We start from the raw sequence: 18,078 nt of genomic DNA on the forward strand, positions 1-18,078 counted from the left end.
GCTAGCCATATGTAGAAAGCTGAAACTGGATCCCTTCCTTACAACTTATACAAAAATTAATTCAAGATGGATTAAAGACTTCAATGTTAGACCTAAAACCATAAAAACCCTAGAAGAAAACCTAGGCAATACCATTCAGGACATAGGCATGGGCAAGGACTTCATGTCTAAAACACCAACAGCAATGGCAACAAAAGCCAAAAATGACAAATGGGATCTAATTCAACTAAAGAGCTTCTGCACAGCAAAAGAAACTACAATCAGAGTGAACAGGCAACCTACAGAATGGGAGAAAATCTTTGCAACCTACTCAACTGACAAAGGGCTAATATCCAGAATCTACAATGAACTCAAACAAATTTACAAGAAAAAAACAAACAACCCCATCAAAAAGTGGATGAAGGATATGAACAGACACTTCTCAAAAGAAGACATTTATGCAGCCAAAAAACACATGAAAAAATGCTCATCATCACTGGTCATAAAAGAAATGCAAATCAAAACCACAATGAGGTACCATCTCACACCAGTTAGAATGGCGATCATTAAAAAGTCAGGAAACAACAGGTGCTGGAGAGGATGTGGAGAAATAGGAACACTTTTACAATGTTGGTGGGACTGTAAACTAGTTCCGCCATTGTGGAAATTAGTGTGGCGATTCCTCAGGGATCTAGAACTAGAAATACCATTTGACCCAGCCATCCCATTACTGGGTATATACCCAAAGGATTATAAATCATGCTGCTATAAAGACACATGCACATGTATGTTTATTGTGGCACTATTCACAATAGCAAAGACTTGGAGCCAACTCAAATGTCCAACAAGGATAGACTGGATTAAGAAAATGTGGCACATATACACCATGGAATACTATGCAGCCATAAAAAATGATGAGTTCATGTCCTTTGTAGGGGCATGGATGAAGCTGGAAACCATCATTCTCAGCAAACTATTGCAAGGACAAAAAAACCAAACACTGCATGTTCTCACTCATAGGTGGGAATTGAACAATGAGAACACATGGACACAGGAAGGGGAACATCACACACCGGGGACTGTTGTGGGGTGGCGGGAGGGTGGAGGGATAGCATTAGGAGATATACCTAATGCTAAATGATGAGCTAATGGGTGCAGCACACCAATATGGCACATATATACATATGTAACAAACCTGCACATTGTGAACATGCACCCTAAAACTTAAAGTGTAATAATAATAAAATAAAAAATAAAAAAATTTTAAAAATCTCTCAACAAATTAGGTATAGAAGGAATGTACCTCAACATAATAAAGATCATAAAGAAAAGTCCTGAGCTAACATCATACTTAACAGTGATTAACTGAAGTCTTTTCCACTAAGATCAGGAACAAGACGAGAATGTCCACACTCATTGCTTCTATACAGTGTAATACTAGAAGTCCTAGCCTGAGTAATTAGGCAAGAAAAAGAAATAAAAGACATATGAATCAGAAAGGAAGAAGTAAAATTGTACCTGTTTGCAGATGACATGATTTTATATATTTAAAAAAACTCTAGAGATTACACACGTACCAAAAAAAAAAACCTGTTAGAGCTAATAAATGAATACAATAAAGTTGCAGGATACAAAATCAGCATACCTCCTCCACCCTCAAATGCATGAATTGTGACTTTTAGTAATATTTGCTCCAAACCAATAGTCATAGTGATAAACTCTTTACATAAAACGGGATCTGTGATGGTAAATTTATATCTGGGAGAAAAGTGTTAGCTGCTATAACGAATTAAAAGAAATGGAAAGGCAATACATTTGTTATGGATTGAATTGTGTTCCCCTAAAATTTACATGTTGAAGTCTTAGCCCCTAATACTTCAGACAGGGTCACTTCAGGGAAAATCAAGTTAAAATGAAGTCACTAGGGTGGGCCGTAGTCCAGTATGACTGGAATCCTTATATAAAGAGGGAATTTGGAGACAGACATAAACACAAGACAACTTCTCCAACCTAGCAAGACAGGCCAACATTCAAATTCAGGAAATACAGAGAATACCACAAAGATACTTCTCAAGAAGAGCAACCTCAAGCCTCAAGACACATAATCATCAGATTCACCAAGGTTGAAATGAAGGAAAAAATGTTAAGGGCAACCAGAGACAAAGGTCAGGTTACCCACAAATGGAAGCCCATCAGACTAACAGTGGCTCTTTTGGCAGAAATCCTAAAAGCCAGACGAGATTCAGGGTCAATATTTAACATTCTTAAAGAAAAGAATTTTCAACTCAGAATTTCATGTCCAGCCAAACTATGCTTCATAAGTGAAGGAGAAATAAAATCCTTTACAGACAAGCAAATGCTGAGAGATTTTATCACCACCAGGCCTGCCTTACAAGAGTTCCTGAAGGAAGCACTAAATATGGAAAGAAAAAACTGGGACCAGCCACTGCAAAAACATACCAAATTGTAAAGACACAACATATTAGTATCTCTGGGACACAGCTAAAGCAATGTTAAGAGGGAAATTAATAGCACTAAATGTCCACAGGAAGAAAGCAGGAAAGGTCTAAAATCAACTCCCTAACACCACAATTAAATAACTAGAGAAGCAAGAGCAAACAAATTCAAGAGCTAGCAGAAGACAAGAAATAACTAAGATCAGAGCAGAACTGAAGGACACAGAGGCACAAAAAACCCTTCAGAAAATCAATGAATCCAGGCCAGGCACACTGGCTCATCCCTGTAATCTCAGCACTTTGGGAGGCCAAGGTAGGTAGATCATGAGGTCAAGAGATCGAGACCATCCTGGCCAACATGGTGAAACCCTGTCTCTACTAAAAATACAAAAATTAACTGGGCATGGTGGTGTGTGCCTGTAGTCCCAGCTACTCAGGAGGCTGAGACAGGAGAATCGCTGTAACCCAGGAGGTGGAGGTTGCAGTGAGCCAATATCATGCCACTGCATTCCAGCCTGGCGAGAGAGTGAGACTGTCAAAAAAAAAAAAAAAAAAAAAGAATCCAGGAGCTGGTTTTTTGAAAAGATTAACAAAATAAAGAATAAAAGAGAGAAGACTCAAATACATACACAAAAAAAAATGATAAAGGGGATATCACCATTGATTCCACAGAAATACAAACTACCGTCAGAGAATACTATAAACACCTCCACACAAATAAACTAGAATATCTAGAAGAAATAGATAAATTCCTGGACACATAGACCCTCCCAAGACTAAACCAGAAAGAAGTCAAATCCCTGAATAAACCAATAACAAGTTCTGAAATTGAGGCAGTAATTAATATCCTACCAACCAAAACATGCCCAGGACCAGCCAGATTCACAGCCAAATTCTACCAAAGGCACAAAGAGGAGCTGGAACCATTCCTTCTGAAACTATTCCAAATAATAAAAAAAAGAGCAACTCCTCCCTAACTCATTTTATGAGGCCAGCATCATCCTGACACCGAAACCTGGCAGAGACACAACAAAAATGAAAATTCCAGGCCAATATCCCTGATTAACATCGGTGCTAAAAATCCTCAATAAAATACTGGCAAACTGAATCCAGCAGCAGCACATCAAAAAGCTTATCCACCACGATCAAGTTAGCTTCATCCCTGGGATGCAAGGTTGGTTCAACATAAGCAAATCAATAAACGTAATCCATCACATAAACAGAACCAATGACAAAAACCACATGATTATCTCAATAGATGCAGAAAAGGCCTTTGATAAAATTCAATACCCCTTCATGCTAAAAACTCTCAATAAACTAGGTATTAATGGAACGTATCTCAAAATAATAAAAGCTATGTATGACAAACCCACAGCCAATATCATACTGAATGGGAAAAAGCTGGGAGCATTCCCTTTGAAAACCAGCACAAGACAAGGATGCCCTCTCTCATCACTCCTATTCAACATAGTATTGGAAGTTCGGGCCAGGACAATCAGGCAAGAGAAAGAAATAAACCGTATTCAAATAGGAAGAGAGGAAGTCTAATTGTCTCCATTTGCAGATGACATGATTGTCTATTTAGAAAACTCCCATCGTCCCAGCCGAAAATCTCCTTAAGCTGATAAGCAACTTCAGCAAAGTCTTAGGATACAAAATCAATGTGCAAAAATCACAAGCATTCCTATACATCAATAATAGACAAACACAGAGCCAAATCATGAGTGAACTCCTATTCACAATTGCTACAAAGAGAATAAAATACCTAGGAATACAACTTACAAGGGATGTGAAGGACCTCTTCAAGGAGAACTATAAACGACTGCTCAAGGAAATAAGAGAGGACACAAACATATGGAAAAAGATTCCACGCTCATGGATAGGAAGAATCAATAGCATGAAAATGGCCATACTGCCCAAAGTAATTTATAGATTCAATGCTATCTCCATCAGGCTACCATTGACTTTCTTCACAGAATTGGAAAAAAGCTACTTTAAATTTCATATGGAACCAAAAAAGAGCCCATACAACGAAGACAATCCTAAGCAAAAAGAACAAAGCTGGAGTCATCACGCTACCTGAATTCAAACTATACTATAAGGCTACAGTAACCAAAACAGCATGGTCCTGGTACTAAAACAGATATATAGACCAGTGGAACAGAACAGAGTCCTCAGAAATAATGCCTCACATCTACAACCATCTGATTTTTGACAAACCTGACAAAAACAAGCAATGGGGAAAGGATTCCCTATTTAATAAATGGTGCTGGGAAAACTGGCCAGCCATATGCAGAAAACTGAAACGGGACCCCTTTCCTACACCTTATACAAAAATTAACTCAAGATGGATTAAAGACTTAAGCCTAAGACCTAAAACCATAAAACCCTAGAAGAAAACCTACACAATAACATTCAGGACATAGGCATGGGCAAAGACTTCATGACTAGAATACCAAAAACAAGGGCAACAAAAGCCAAAATTGACAAATGGGATCTAATTCAACTAAAGAACTTCTGCACAGCAAAAGAAACTATCATAAGGGTGAACAGGCAACCTACAGAATGGGAGAAAATTTTTGCAATCTACTCATCTGACAAAGGGCTAATATCCAGAATCTACAAGGAACTTAAACAAATTTACAAGAAAAAAAAACCCCATCGAAAAGTGGGCAAAGGATATGAACAGATGCTTCTCAAAAGAAGACATTTATGCTGCCAACAAACATATGAAAAAAAGCTCATCGGCACTCATCATCAGAAAAATGCAAATCAAAACCACAATGAGATACCATCTCACGCCAGTTAGAATGGCGATCATTAAAGTCAGGAAACAACAGGTGCTGGAGAGGATGTGGAGAAATAGGAATGCTTTTACACTGTTGGTGGGAGTGTAAATTAGTTCAACCATTGTGGAAGACAGTGTGGCAATTCCTCAAGGATCTAGAACTACAAATACTATTTGACCCAGCAATCCCATTACTGGGTATACACCCAAAGGATTATAAATCATTCTACTTTAAAGACACATGCACTCGTATGTTTATTGCAGCACTGTTCACAATAGCAAAGACTTGGAACCAACTCAAATGCCTATCAATGATAGACTGGATAAAGAAAATGTAGCACATATACACCATGGAATACTATGCAGCCATAAAAAATGAGTTCATGTCCTTTGCAGGGACATGGATGAAGCTGGAAACCATCATTCTCAGCAAACTAACACAGGAACAGAAAACCAAACACCGCATGTTCTCACTCATAAGTAGGAGTTGAACAATGAGAACATATGGGCACAGGGAGGGGAACATCACACACTGGGGCCTTTTGGTGGGTGGGGAGCTAGGGGAGGGAGAGCATTAGGAGAAATACCTAATGTAGATGATGGGTTGATGGGTGCAGCAAACCACCATGGCACGTGTATACCTATGTAACAAACCTGCACCTTCTCCACATGTATCCCAGGACTTAAAGTATAATAATAATAATAAATGAAACTTATCTGAAATTAAAAGTTTACTTTAAAAAAAATTAAAAAAAGAAAAGAAACAAAGATTGGCAAGTTCTTTAAAAGTGAAACATCTACATATCATCTGATCTAGCCAATCCACTCATCAGTATTTGCTCAGGAAAAATGAAAATATATGTCAACAAAAATACTTGCAAAATAATGTGTATAGCAGCTTTATTTCTAATAACCCAAAACTGGAAACAACACAAATGTCCACCAACAGGCAAACGGATAAACAAACTGGTATAGCTATAAAATTAAATACTATTTGGAATAAAAAGAATGAAGTATCATTGTGTGGATGTGGATGTATCTCAAAATAATTATAATGAGAAAAAAAGTCCAACCAAAAAAGTAAAAGAGTGTCTATTGTGATGATATTTACATGATTTTATTTATGGAAAATTCTAAAAAATGCTAACTAATACATAGTTACAGAAAGCAGATCAGAGGTTGCCTGGGGAGCGGGGGATGAGGAGGAACAAGAAGTTTGTAGGGATAGGCTCACAAAGAAACAAGAAAATTTTGGGGGGTGATGGACAAGTTTATTATCTTGATTATGCTGATGGTTTCACAGATGTAAAACTATGTCAACATTTACCAAAGTCCACATTTTAAATATGTGCAAAATTTAACAAACTGTACACTTAAATATATCAATTATATCTCAGTAAAGCCGTTTTCAGAAGTTTGTAAGTGAAGCATAACCCCAATAGATGTTTAGTTATGATGAATTACTTTCAAATTATTAGAGATATTGAAAGAGAGAGAGACAGAGAAAGAGAGAGAAAATTGACAAATCTAGCAAAGCAAAGGAAAAGATACAAAATGGGATGGGGAGAAAGCACAGTAAATGAGACATATAAAATGTTATTTGTAAAATGTAATCGACTATGTAAGTAATCACACCTAACTCCGTCTCAGCCTCTGCTTCCTGGATGACCTTGCTGACACACCAGGTCTAATCTCTAGATTCTCTAATTTGACAGGTCTAGCGTGGATTTGGAGAATATATATAATTTTTTATATCATTCTAATGTTCAACCATGTTCCAGCCCCATAGTAGAGATTTTCATACAATTATTTTCTGTACAATATAATTTAACTTCTATAAATTATCTTGAAGTCTTTTCTATGATGTCATTTAACATGCCTGTTTTGACATTATCAAGTTAAGAGGTAAGCATAATACTGTCTTACTTTGTTTTTCAGTAATATTTAAACAGATAGTCTTGAACCTAACTGAGCCTCAGCTCAACCAGGGTTGGATGAAGAATTAATAAATTTCAAGGACAGTGTAATGATGTCTATTGTGAACATTGCTTGGTAATATTTATATGCAGAAACCTAAGGGACACTGCTTTTTGGTCAAGTCAAAATGGCTTGATCAAAATATCATGTGCCAAGTGTCATTAGATTAGCTTTACATCCAAAATAGACTAAAAGTCCCTTTGAGGACAAAATCCATAGTAACTGAAATGTCTAGAGGGAGAAAAATATACTTATAAGACAAAATAGCTGTCTTAAAAATCTCAGATGGTATGATTGAAGAATGGATATATTTTGTTTCAATTTCTATCATGATGAAAAAACTTTTCATGTTTTTTCTGCTATGGAGAAAATAGACTTATGTTTTTAATTAAAAATAATTTCATGATATTAACAATGATTCACATAAACATTGCCAATATTTTGCTCCACAAAAATATGGAGGGGAGGGTCATGTCATCCCATGGCCACTTGCTTATCATGTAGCTCATAGTTTGTAAATAAATACCCCATGTCCTCTATGGTGCATTTTTCACCACTTATATGGTCAATAGACATTAATTATTCAATAAATATATCACAATAGAATGTACACTATAAAAATACACAGTTCCAATGTAGCACATCTGCAAAACTGTTAGGCATCAAGTATCAACACCTCTGTGGAGATATAATGAGTTCAGAATAAGCTAATGTTCTCACAGGTGCATTACTCTCTTACAAACATGACCAAAAATATAAATCCATTTTTATTAAATAGTATAATTCTTATTATAATCTCACATCATATTTAATCTGGTTGATTAAAAAGAGAAAGTGGCAACTGTAGAAGCAGGAATCGTACAGTTATTAAAATAGAAATTTAGGGAAAGGCACATTTAAACAATGTTGGAGGGAATTTGACATATATATTTGACACAATTTAACATATATATCAATAGTAAAATGCACAAACCCTTTGACCTGACAATTCCACTCAAGAAAGTTATCCTACAGATATACTCAAACAAAAACAAAGAGATATATGCACAAGAAACATTCTATGTGGTATTGTTTATACCACAAACAAAACTTAAAAGAAATAAACAAAACTTAAAAGAATCTAAATATCCATCATTAGGGTTGTTTTTAATTAAATAATGATATAACTATACAATGGAATTTTATATAGCCATTAAAAAGAATGAGGTAGCTCTACTTGTCATGATATAAAATGATCTCTAAGACTTATATTATTAGGTTTTCATATGTATAGAACAGTAATGCAGTGTATTGTTCCCACTGGTGCCTTGACAAAGATATGTGCATGTATATGTAAGGGGACATATAAATTGACACATATACCATAGGCATATACACATGTCATATGTACATTAAAATATTCTGAAAGGATACACAAGAAACTGTTCACAATTGCTCCTTCTTCAGTTATTTCTTGAGGAAATTTGGTTTTCATTATTTACTGTCCTGCACAATTTGAATATTTGGTCATTGGCATGTATTTTCTTTGTAATAACATCAGTTCTTCAGAGAACTAGCTGGTAGCAGCTAAGAATCAAAAATTCCAATTATACAAGGGTATGAATGAGAATCCATTAAAATGTCTTCTAAGAACCTTGGAAAACCTAATTTCAATATAAGTCTTCATTCTAGAACTGTAAGAAAATCAGACAGTAATTATAATGTATCTCGTTTGTTGTTGTTTCTTGGTACTAGAGTCCAACAACTTATAAAGTATGGAGGTCTGTGTCAACTTCACTTTGTAATGCCTGAGACGCCTTCACCTTGTTTGTAGTATCATAGAGAGGATTGTTCTTCTCTGTGTAGCTGGCATAGGGCTGCATTTCATCCTAAGAAAGAACTCAAAGTTAAAATCAATTCAAAAAATCATCATAGAGACTATCTGTATTTTTGTAACAGTTGCCCATAGCTTTAGTATTTCTAACAGGTGCTCAAGAGTGCTTATAATTGTGTTTCTGGGCCTATATAAACATAAGAGCAGGATTTGTTCTAACATTTTATCAAAAAGTATTTGTTAACTACATAAGTCTCTGTGTGGAGATAATGGCTCTGTGCAAGTAGGAATGGAGATGAATGAAGTGATATGAGTACTCCAAAGGAGAGCTTTGGAGACTGAGTAAGCTACTTATAATAAGAGATGAAGGAGCAGGATATGTTTTAAGTTTGTGTAAGAGAAAAATAATGATAGTATTGAAAAGGAAAAGTCAGGAATTAGAGATGCTTTCAAATTGGTGACAAGAAACACCAATTCATTTCCTCTAAAGATTACAGTCTAAAGGAGCCAAACATCATATGTGTTAGGATATAGTTCATGAAGTGAAAATGTGGTTCAGAGTGATGATGTATAAATAGTATTTGATAGATAATTAACAAAGTAATCACACATATAAGCACTCCAAGTCAGAATTGTTTTAGTTTTTCAACTGAAACACTAATATTGATACAAACTACAAATTATGTTGCTAGATTTTCAGACTATTGGCTTAAGTTTGCAATTAGTCTTTTTTATCTTATCTTACCTCCTCAACAACTGGAGTAGATTCTGTTTTATTCAATTTATATTTTCTATAAAAATAAAATAAATTGAAGTGAATGGAGGAAACATCATTGTTTAGATCGAAAATGGGAAAATAAGACAGTATACTATTGACAATTGTGTTTAATTTTGATAGAAGCCATAATAAATCAGAAAGAAACTACTAGAAATAAGTGAAGAATACTGCTCGTGGTTAATATCCCCAAATAAGAATATTCCGGATTTTGAAAAAGTGAAATTATGCAATAGAAGCTTGATGCAATTGAATGCATGTAACATCTCCTCTTTGGTGCATGAAGGAATTGTAATTATTTACCCAAATGTGAAAATTAACATGCACTTTCTCTCCCAAGATCCTACCCTAAATGGCCTAATTTTCCATGCTTCTACGCCAAAGCAACCTAGCAAAGTCTCTCTCATCATTCAAAGTAGTCCAAGTCTAACACCTTCAAGATTTGATTATGGGAGATTTGATGTTAACATCCTAATATACCCAATACGGTCAGTTCCATATTTCTGACTCTTTTCTAGCCTAATAAAGCTGAAGAAGAAAAAAACATTCATTAGTCAATACCTGCAGCCATTGACTTTCAATAACCAAATGAATCCCACGATGGTCAAAATAATAATAGTAAGGATGATATATGGAATATATAATTTTGCTGATTTTTTGGCACCTGGAACTATAGACACAAAAATATATGGTTCAAATGTGGTACAATCCAAATAATGTACTATCTTATTATTCAATGTTAAAAAGAAATGAGCTATCAAACCATAAAAAGACATAGAGGAATTTCAAATGTATGTTACTAAGTGAAACATGCCAATCTGGAAATGTTACATATTGTATGATTCCAATTGTAAGACATTACGGAAAAGATAAAACTAGGGGAATAGTCAATAAATTATTGATTATCTGGTGGTGAGGAAGGAGGGAGGAATAGAAAGAGCAAGGAGGATTGTGTAGGACAATAAAGCTGTTCCATATAATACTGTACTGGTGGATACATGTCATTACACATTTGTCCAAACCCATGGAATGTACAACACCAAGAATGAACTCTAATGTAAAGTATGGACTTTGGGTGGTAATGTTGTATCAATGGAGGTTCAACAGTTCTAATAAATGTAACACTCTGGTGCAGGTGTAGGTGGGAGAGGTTGGACATGGGCGAAGGCAGGGCTTATATGGGAAATTTCTGTACTTTCCACTCAATTTTGCTGTGAACCTAAAACTGCTCTAAAAATTAAAGTCTACTAAAAATAATCTATATTTATATCCATATCTATCTATATAGATCATTCAATAATGTCTCACAATACATGAAATTCATATCTGTAGTTTCATTTTCAACACTTCTGACCCATTAATAGTTTGAGAATTAATTATTAAAATAAAACTGCTTTTTCAATACAGACTCCAGAGTTTTCAGCAAGACATCACCTTATATCAGGGTTTTGTTGCTTTAAAGATTCATTGGTGGTGAATTCCTACCACTCTGTTATAGCAGAGTGTTTCTCCCCTCCAACTAAATGGGCAATTGTAAGGAAGATACTTGGAAAAGTAACCCTAATTCTGAAGTCATCTTTCTCCCAGGGCATTGAAACTGAAATGAATACACAGCAGGAACTTTATTTATTAGCTGCTGGCAGCAATACAAAACTCTATCTGACAAGCGTGCAAATCAACAAAGGAATTGCCAGCCTGAGAGGCAATGATTTGCAAACTATGCTCCTGGTGTTGCATGAATATAGCTCAGGGGCAGCAGAGGAGATGAAGTGGAGACTGAGCAGGCTGGCATCTGGTCCTTCCACCTTTCTTCCACAGTTGATGTTTTTAAATACTGAATTTCTCCATATGTTATATGAAAATTAAATGTTTGGTTACATTGTTTAAAACAACATTTTTTAAAACCCTTGCTTTCAAACTACTAAGCTCTCTCTCATTGAACTTGTACTAGCAGAAGCTGAAGATCCACCGTGCAAGGAAGACATCAAGGAGATCCCTGCAGTACATAGGAATTTGAATGAGAATTTCCCTTCAATTCTGAGACACTATAAATCTGACATCATATTGTAATATGAAATGGTGATATTTCACACATAACCAAGGTACAACTTCTCTTTTCAGTAAATATTGCTAAACTCAAAAAAACCTACACATATGACTTAAATGATAGATATAAAAAAAGGTGGTTTCAACACATGAGATTTTCTCTTCTCCCTCATTAAAACTTACTAAAATGTTGGTAAAAATAATTTTTTTAGTGTAGATCTGCAAAGACAAAGAGAAGAGGGATGAAGACAAGAACAGATGAAAGATTTCGAACTGTTTTTAAGTGAGAAATGAATAGAAAACTCACTAATGATTTACAACATAGAATAAATACAAACCTCAGTATACACAAAACTCCAGGAAAACTCTAGAGTAGGAAGCATCAAATATAGAAGAAGAAGTATGTGGAGGGGTGAAGTGTGGGGCTAAAAGTTGAGAGCTTCTTTGAAATTTTGTCTTGAGAACAGGCAGGTTCCCTTGTCTCCTGCCCCATTTTATGTAGCACACCTTTCCCAACTAGCAGAAAAAGGGGAGATTGGCAGATTGGTCCAAAGAAGATGAACTGGAGAGACTCCAAAGTCAAGGATCCAGACATCAGGGAGGGTGAGAATGAAATACCAGACTGAAGAGAGGTATAAAAGGAAGTCTGATTCTCAACAGTGGCACACTCACATGCACACTCACACACATACACATATTGCTCCCTCCTTTCCCAAACACTGGTAGTCAGGCTTATCTCTCCAAGGCCAGAAACTGCTGAGTTAATTTCTGCAGAGCCTGAACAGCCCCAGAGAAAAGGCCTTCAGATACATAACAAATCTCTAGTTATTAAAAAATCACTTAGCTTCTTTTCACTGAACTGAAGCTAACTAGTTGACAAATCCAACCATTAACTAGTAGAGCTTCCAAGTAGCTCATATAGTACTCACTTCAAAATGAATCCATACCCAAGGATTACCAAAGAGTGAAGAAAAGTCTCATATATGAAAGAAAGAGTTAAAAACAAACAAATGTATAGAAGACAGAAGAAACTCAGATTAAATAGACAGAGGCTAAGTAGAGGACTGAGGCAATGAGAGTGTCCAGGACAACAGCTGTACAGCAGATCTAGAGGCCAATCAGGAGAGATTAGACCAAACACATACCAAAACTCAAGAAGGAATGACTTTGAGAAAAAATAGAACTAACAGATTACCTAATAAATCTGACCATGTAGAAAATATTACTAAGGGGTTCTCTAGTTTTGTCAATAGGCTTAGTGATAGTTCACGATAGGTACATACATTCTTAAGGAAACAAAAAAGGTAAAGCACTTATGAAGTCCAAGGAAAAAAAGTCATTTGAAAGAGAAAGCATGAGTGTATTTCTTGATTCAGCACTTAACAGTACTTAAATATTCAAATTGATGGGAACAGGCTATTTAATGAAAAATTGCATTACCTCAACTAAAGTTTGAAGGAAAGGAAGAAGGTAATGTGAAATCCTCATCTACCATAAGAAGTTGTGATTACATAATGTCTAAATTTGATACAGTAAGAAATAGCAGTATGAGCATGTTGTATAAAAATGGCACTAATTACTAGAAGAAAGACTGGAAAATTTGAAAGTACCTACCTGTGGGGAGTTTAATGGAGATGGCAATTGGGTTGGAAAGACAGGGGTAGAGCTAATGTTTTTCATGAAGCCTTACAGAACAATTGCACTTTAAATATGTTTGTTGATATTTAATAGTTTTTAAATAACAAGAAATGAGAGTAGGATGAGAGCAGAGAGTAAATAAACTAAACAGTGATTAAATGAATCATAGATGTTATTATAAGACATTTAAGAAATTCAATGATGAAAAGTCCAGAAAACAAAATTACAACAAACTAAAAATTCATAAAAGCAACTTTGAGTAAATGTATCCTTCTAATAAAACCATAATTACATGCTTCAAAGTATACCTTATCTTTCAGTAAGCCATAAGTATTATTTTTAAAAGTATACTACTCATGCTAATTAACTACTAGCATAGAAGTGAACATTAATAGTAGAATTAAACTGCATTCTAAAAAAGGGCTTTTTACAACAAATGTCTGTACTATTCTCCTAAACTCATCTCTTTATTTTGGTCAGGGAAGAGATAAAAATGAAGAGTGGGGAGAGCATCCTCGAACAAAATATATTTGCACACCTTTTTTTTTCTTAACTCCTTTAAAAGAATGGAAAAAAATAAAAAATAAAACTAAAAGAATTACTGACCAGGAAGTAGCTCTATGTACAGACTCTTGTTGCCAGTCAAATGGGAGACGTGGCAGGTCACGGTAGACACATTGTGGACCTCCCAGTGGCATGTACTCTTAACAGTCACTGTGCCATTGCTCCAGTATTCTTGCTTACTGGCACAATCGCCCTCTGGGATCCAGGAGATCTGCGCAGCTGGCTTCCCTGTAACTGCCTTGCATACTGCAGTTCTATTCCTGTTTTGAAACAGGGTCACTTCAGGTGTAACTGCAGAGAGGAAAGAGGGGAAAAAATGCTTCGGTTTTCACATAAAGCATATGGAATTCAGAGAGACATTTGTTTCCGTCACAAATCTGGTGATGTGAAATACCTCAATATATGATGCTCCTTACCTAACACTTGGAGGTGATATCCACGATGGAAATTCCCATCAGGTGTTACCATTATGCATCTGTAATACCCATCATGAGTGATGGCCACTGGACGAATCTGAAGGTCCGAATTCTGATCAGGTCTGGAGACCCAGGTTATTCTCTCATCAGTACAGTTGGTTTCCTTGGTCTCATTTGTTTCTTTCCTGTAGGCTTTTGTGCAGGAAGGCTGGCCTCTCAGGATTATTTCCCATGTTATTATGATCAAATTTCTTAATGCGATAGGAGGGCAACAAAGCACAGCATTTGTAGCCATCTTTACAGGCCATGAAGTGTTAACTGGACATGAAAAGAGAATGATAAAAGAAAAGCTTGATAAAGAACTTCATGTGTTACATTTATCCACAACATATGAAGTTACACTAGAACATAACTTTGTTGGTGATCTTATTCCAAAAATATTAGACCTTCATAAAAAATTAAAATTCTCAAAATATAAATAATATATTGAACCCAATCTAGAGATTAACCAATTTTCTCCTGTATTATGTATTATTAGAAATATGATATATAATAAAGTATTTTTGATATTAATTCAGAAGTTTTAATATCTAGAAACAAAGAGAATTGTAAATTAAACAACAAAGGCAATGTTCTACATCTAATCTTTAGGTGGTGGAGACTATTGCCTTTATCATACAATGTATGTGCCACAGGAAAGAAAATGGAAAAATTAGTGATGTGGCTGTCTCCTCCTCAGCTTTGGTGAGCACAAAAAAGTCTATCTCTAAGGTTTTTGTTTCAGACAAACATAAATGTGGTATGTATTAATATATAGTGCTTTCTTTTAAAGTAACTAATATGGCATTTGGGTTGAACTAGCTAGAAATTTTTTTAAGTTCTTTTTTTAAAAAAGAATCACAAAGTCAGTGAAACCCACAGATCTTTAAAAAAAAAAAAAACTATTATTTCACCAGTTGAGCCATCCCATAAAAATGAAAAATGATAATGCCCTGTGATAAGAGATGCTTAGAAATATTTATTTCTTGTGAAAATATAGTGTGATATATAATTTTTAAAAAACGATTAATTTCCCTTTAGACACTTTTTATAAAAAATATTTTATTGCAAATTTATGACATTATCAAATGTAGCCTTTGGATGAGTTTTCATTCCTTCCTATTTAGTCACACATACACTTTCAGATAGTTCAGCTGTGAACTTAGCTCACAGATTTTATTTCTGTATATTCAATCCAATTATCAACACTAAAGGCGTAAGTTGATCCCTGTTGTCCATCATTTAAAGGAAAAATTAAGCCCTGCATCCTACAAGCATCTTCCAACGTAGAACCTCATGCATCCCATAAATCGACACAATGTGTCAGTGACTTGGTAAGGGTTTACTGAGAGGTGATTAGTCCACCAAAGTATTTGTCACTACTCACCTCTAACAAAGGTAAGTGTCAGTGATTTCATCACTATAGCATAAGCAGAATCAGCTATAGAGGGGCAAACCTTTATGTGGGTGAAGGATGTTTTTGCTAAACCCTACATTTAACATCTTTCCTATCCTGTTTTGGTGTCACCTGTCTCTTACATGGTTTGTACTCTAGCCCTTGCATTTCACAGCAAATTAATAAATACATAACTAGATGAAGAAAGAGGTAATACTTTAACATCGATCTGAGAGGTAGTTAAATCCACGCTCCTTCCGCCACTCCACCTTAGCAAAGGTTCAGAGACAAGCAAGAACATGGCTTGTTTGGAGAACAACTAGAGGTTGGGTCATTCAGGATCCCTCATACCACAGTACTCAGATCACCAAGTTCTTCAAGTAGTCATAAGGCTGGCTTCCAGTCAGGTCATTAGCTAATATTTCTAAGGAAGTTCAACTTTCCATCCCTAGGTGCTGGCCACTAGTAAGGAAGCATATTACCTTCTGCGAGTACTTTCGAGTAGTTCTGTGTAATCTGTTCTTCATCCATACATAAACTGCTTGAAGCTAGAAAATATTTAGAGAAGAATAAATGAAATCAATTTTATGTACTCAGAGTGGAAGCCAGTATCCCTCCACAAAGTCTTATCCAACATGATAGGCAACCAGTTAACCATAATTAAAATTACACAAAAATCATTGTAAAACAGAAATTAGAAGTCATGCGATCATTAGGGGACTAAATGTGTTAATATCTTGAAAATTGTACTTATAAGTAATTAATCAATAATTTCTCTTTCATGATACACCTTGTTTTGAAATATTTTGAAAAAGATAAACCTGCCTCTACTGCATCCTTCTTCCTCAGCCAGGGAGATTGGTCTACGTGAGCATCTCACATGAGCTGGTCCAATTACATCCCTTTCTTCAGCTACCACTTCCCAATCAAAGTTATTTGGTCCAATGTTGGGCACCTCACCCAGGTGAATACAGCAGTGCCCTTTCTCAAGAATTTTAGAAGCAAAACTGAGAAGGGGCCATCCATCTCTGTTGCTTTCTCATTTTGTTTTCTACTTATTAGAGTACAAAGGGAAAAATATAGCAGAAGCAAATGTCAGCAAGATGGCTGACTAGAGGCCCCTGGTGCACATCTCCTCCAAAAGAAAGGACCAAGCAATAGACAGCTAAGATTCTACTGGAGTATCAAAGGGAGAGTGCAGGAGTGCAGAAAAGGAGTGGAGAGGAGCTCGTGGTCATCAGAAGCTCAGGAGGGAAGCATAAAAGCACCCTGCCTCTGGCACCCCATCCTTCCACATCCTCTTCCTGGATTGGCCCAGGCTCAGGAGGGACTTTCTCTTGCAGGGAAAACATAAGCAGAAGAACCCCACCAGCCCCTATAGCTACTGAAAAGAGTTATTTCAAGAGAATTTCACAGTCCTCACAAGCCCTGAGCCCAGTTTGGAGTGCTACCAGGAATTCATACAGCTGCACTGCTCCAGATAAGGGGCACAATGTGTGCACCTGCTACCTCCCACCCACCCTCTGTGAGCCAAGCTGCTGCAGCAAGGGGCCACCATGGACTAGAGCCACTTTTGAAGTACACCGTGTCCTGGGGACTAGTAGCCACTGTACCTCTCCAGCCCACCAGCTGGCTATACGTTTGCTGCATGGAGCCTGGGCTCAGGATTGGCTGTGACTACTGTGTCCTGCACAGTAGGGAAACCAATCCCCTCTCCCCACACTTCCAGCCAGAGAAACAGTCTGGCAGTCCTACCCGGGACAAACCTGCCATTGAGCTGGCCAAACCACTGCATGCCCTCTCCTGAAGGCGAGAGGACCCAGCAGCTGACATAACCCTAGGCCAGCTGAGTGTACATGCATCCTCGCCCAGGGCCTGGGAAACAGTCCTGTGCCTCCTCCCCAACAAACATGGCCACAGACATGTGTCCAGGCCTCCCCAGCAGCCCCATGCCCTCACTCAAGGCCTGAGAAATAGCCCTGTGAGTCCTCCATGTGGCAGATACAGCCCCATAACTAATCAGCAGCCCACACCAACACTCAGGATCTGGGAAACTGTCAAGGGTGTCGCTCCCAGAGGACACATCCCCAGACCTACACATTAGTTCCATACCCACAACTGGGGCCGAAGAAACAGCAGGGCAGATCCACTCCCAGTGGACATCCCCCCCAGGCCAGCCCAGCAGTCACAT

The 18,078-nt window shown here is 36.7% G+C and overlaps 1 protein-coding gene across 1 annotated transcript in view; it reads right to left on the reverse strand.

The window, feature by feature from the left end:
- Nucleotides 1-693: 693 nt before the first annotated feature.
- The window catches only part of LOC100976052 (cell surface glycoprotein CD200 receptor 1), a 59,321-nt gene continuing 41,936 nt past the window's right edge, over nt 694-18,078 (reverse strand). Inside the window, exons 3-8 of the mRNA XM_003825098.6 lie at nt 16,370-16,435; nt 14,453-14,770; nt 14,079-14,327; nt 10,350-10,458; nt 9,759-9,804; nt 694-9,068 (exon numbers count right to left, since the gene is read on the reverse strand). Of these exons, the coding sequence (XP_003825146.1) occupies nt 8,946-9,068; nt 9,759-9,804; nt 10,350-10,458; nt 14,079-14,327; nt 14,453-14,770; nt 16,370-16,435 (911 nt within the window). The 3' untranslated portion in view covers nt 694-8,945. The remainder of the gene's footprint in view (nt 9,069-9,758; nt 9,805-10,349; nt 10,459-14,078; nt 14,328-14,452; nt 14,771-16,369; nt 16,436-18,078) is intronic.

The sequence above is a fragment of the Pan paniscus genome, chromosome 2 (assembly GCF_029289425.2).
Source record: "Pan paniscus chromosome 2, NHGRI_mPanPan1-v2.0_pri, whole genome shotgun sequence".
Classification (NCBI taxonomy): domain Eukaryota; kingdom Metazoa; phylum Chordata; class Mammalia; order Primates; family Hominidae; genus Pan; species Pan paniscus.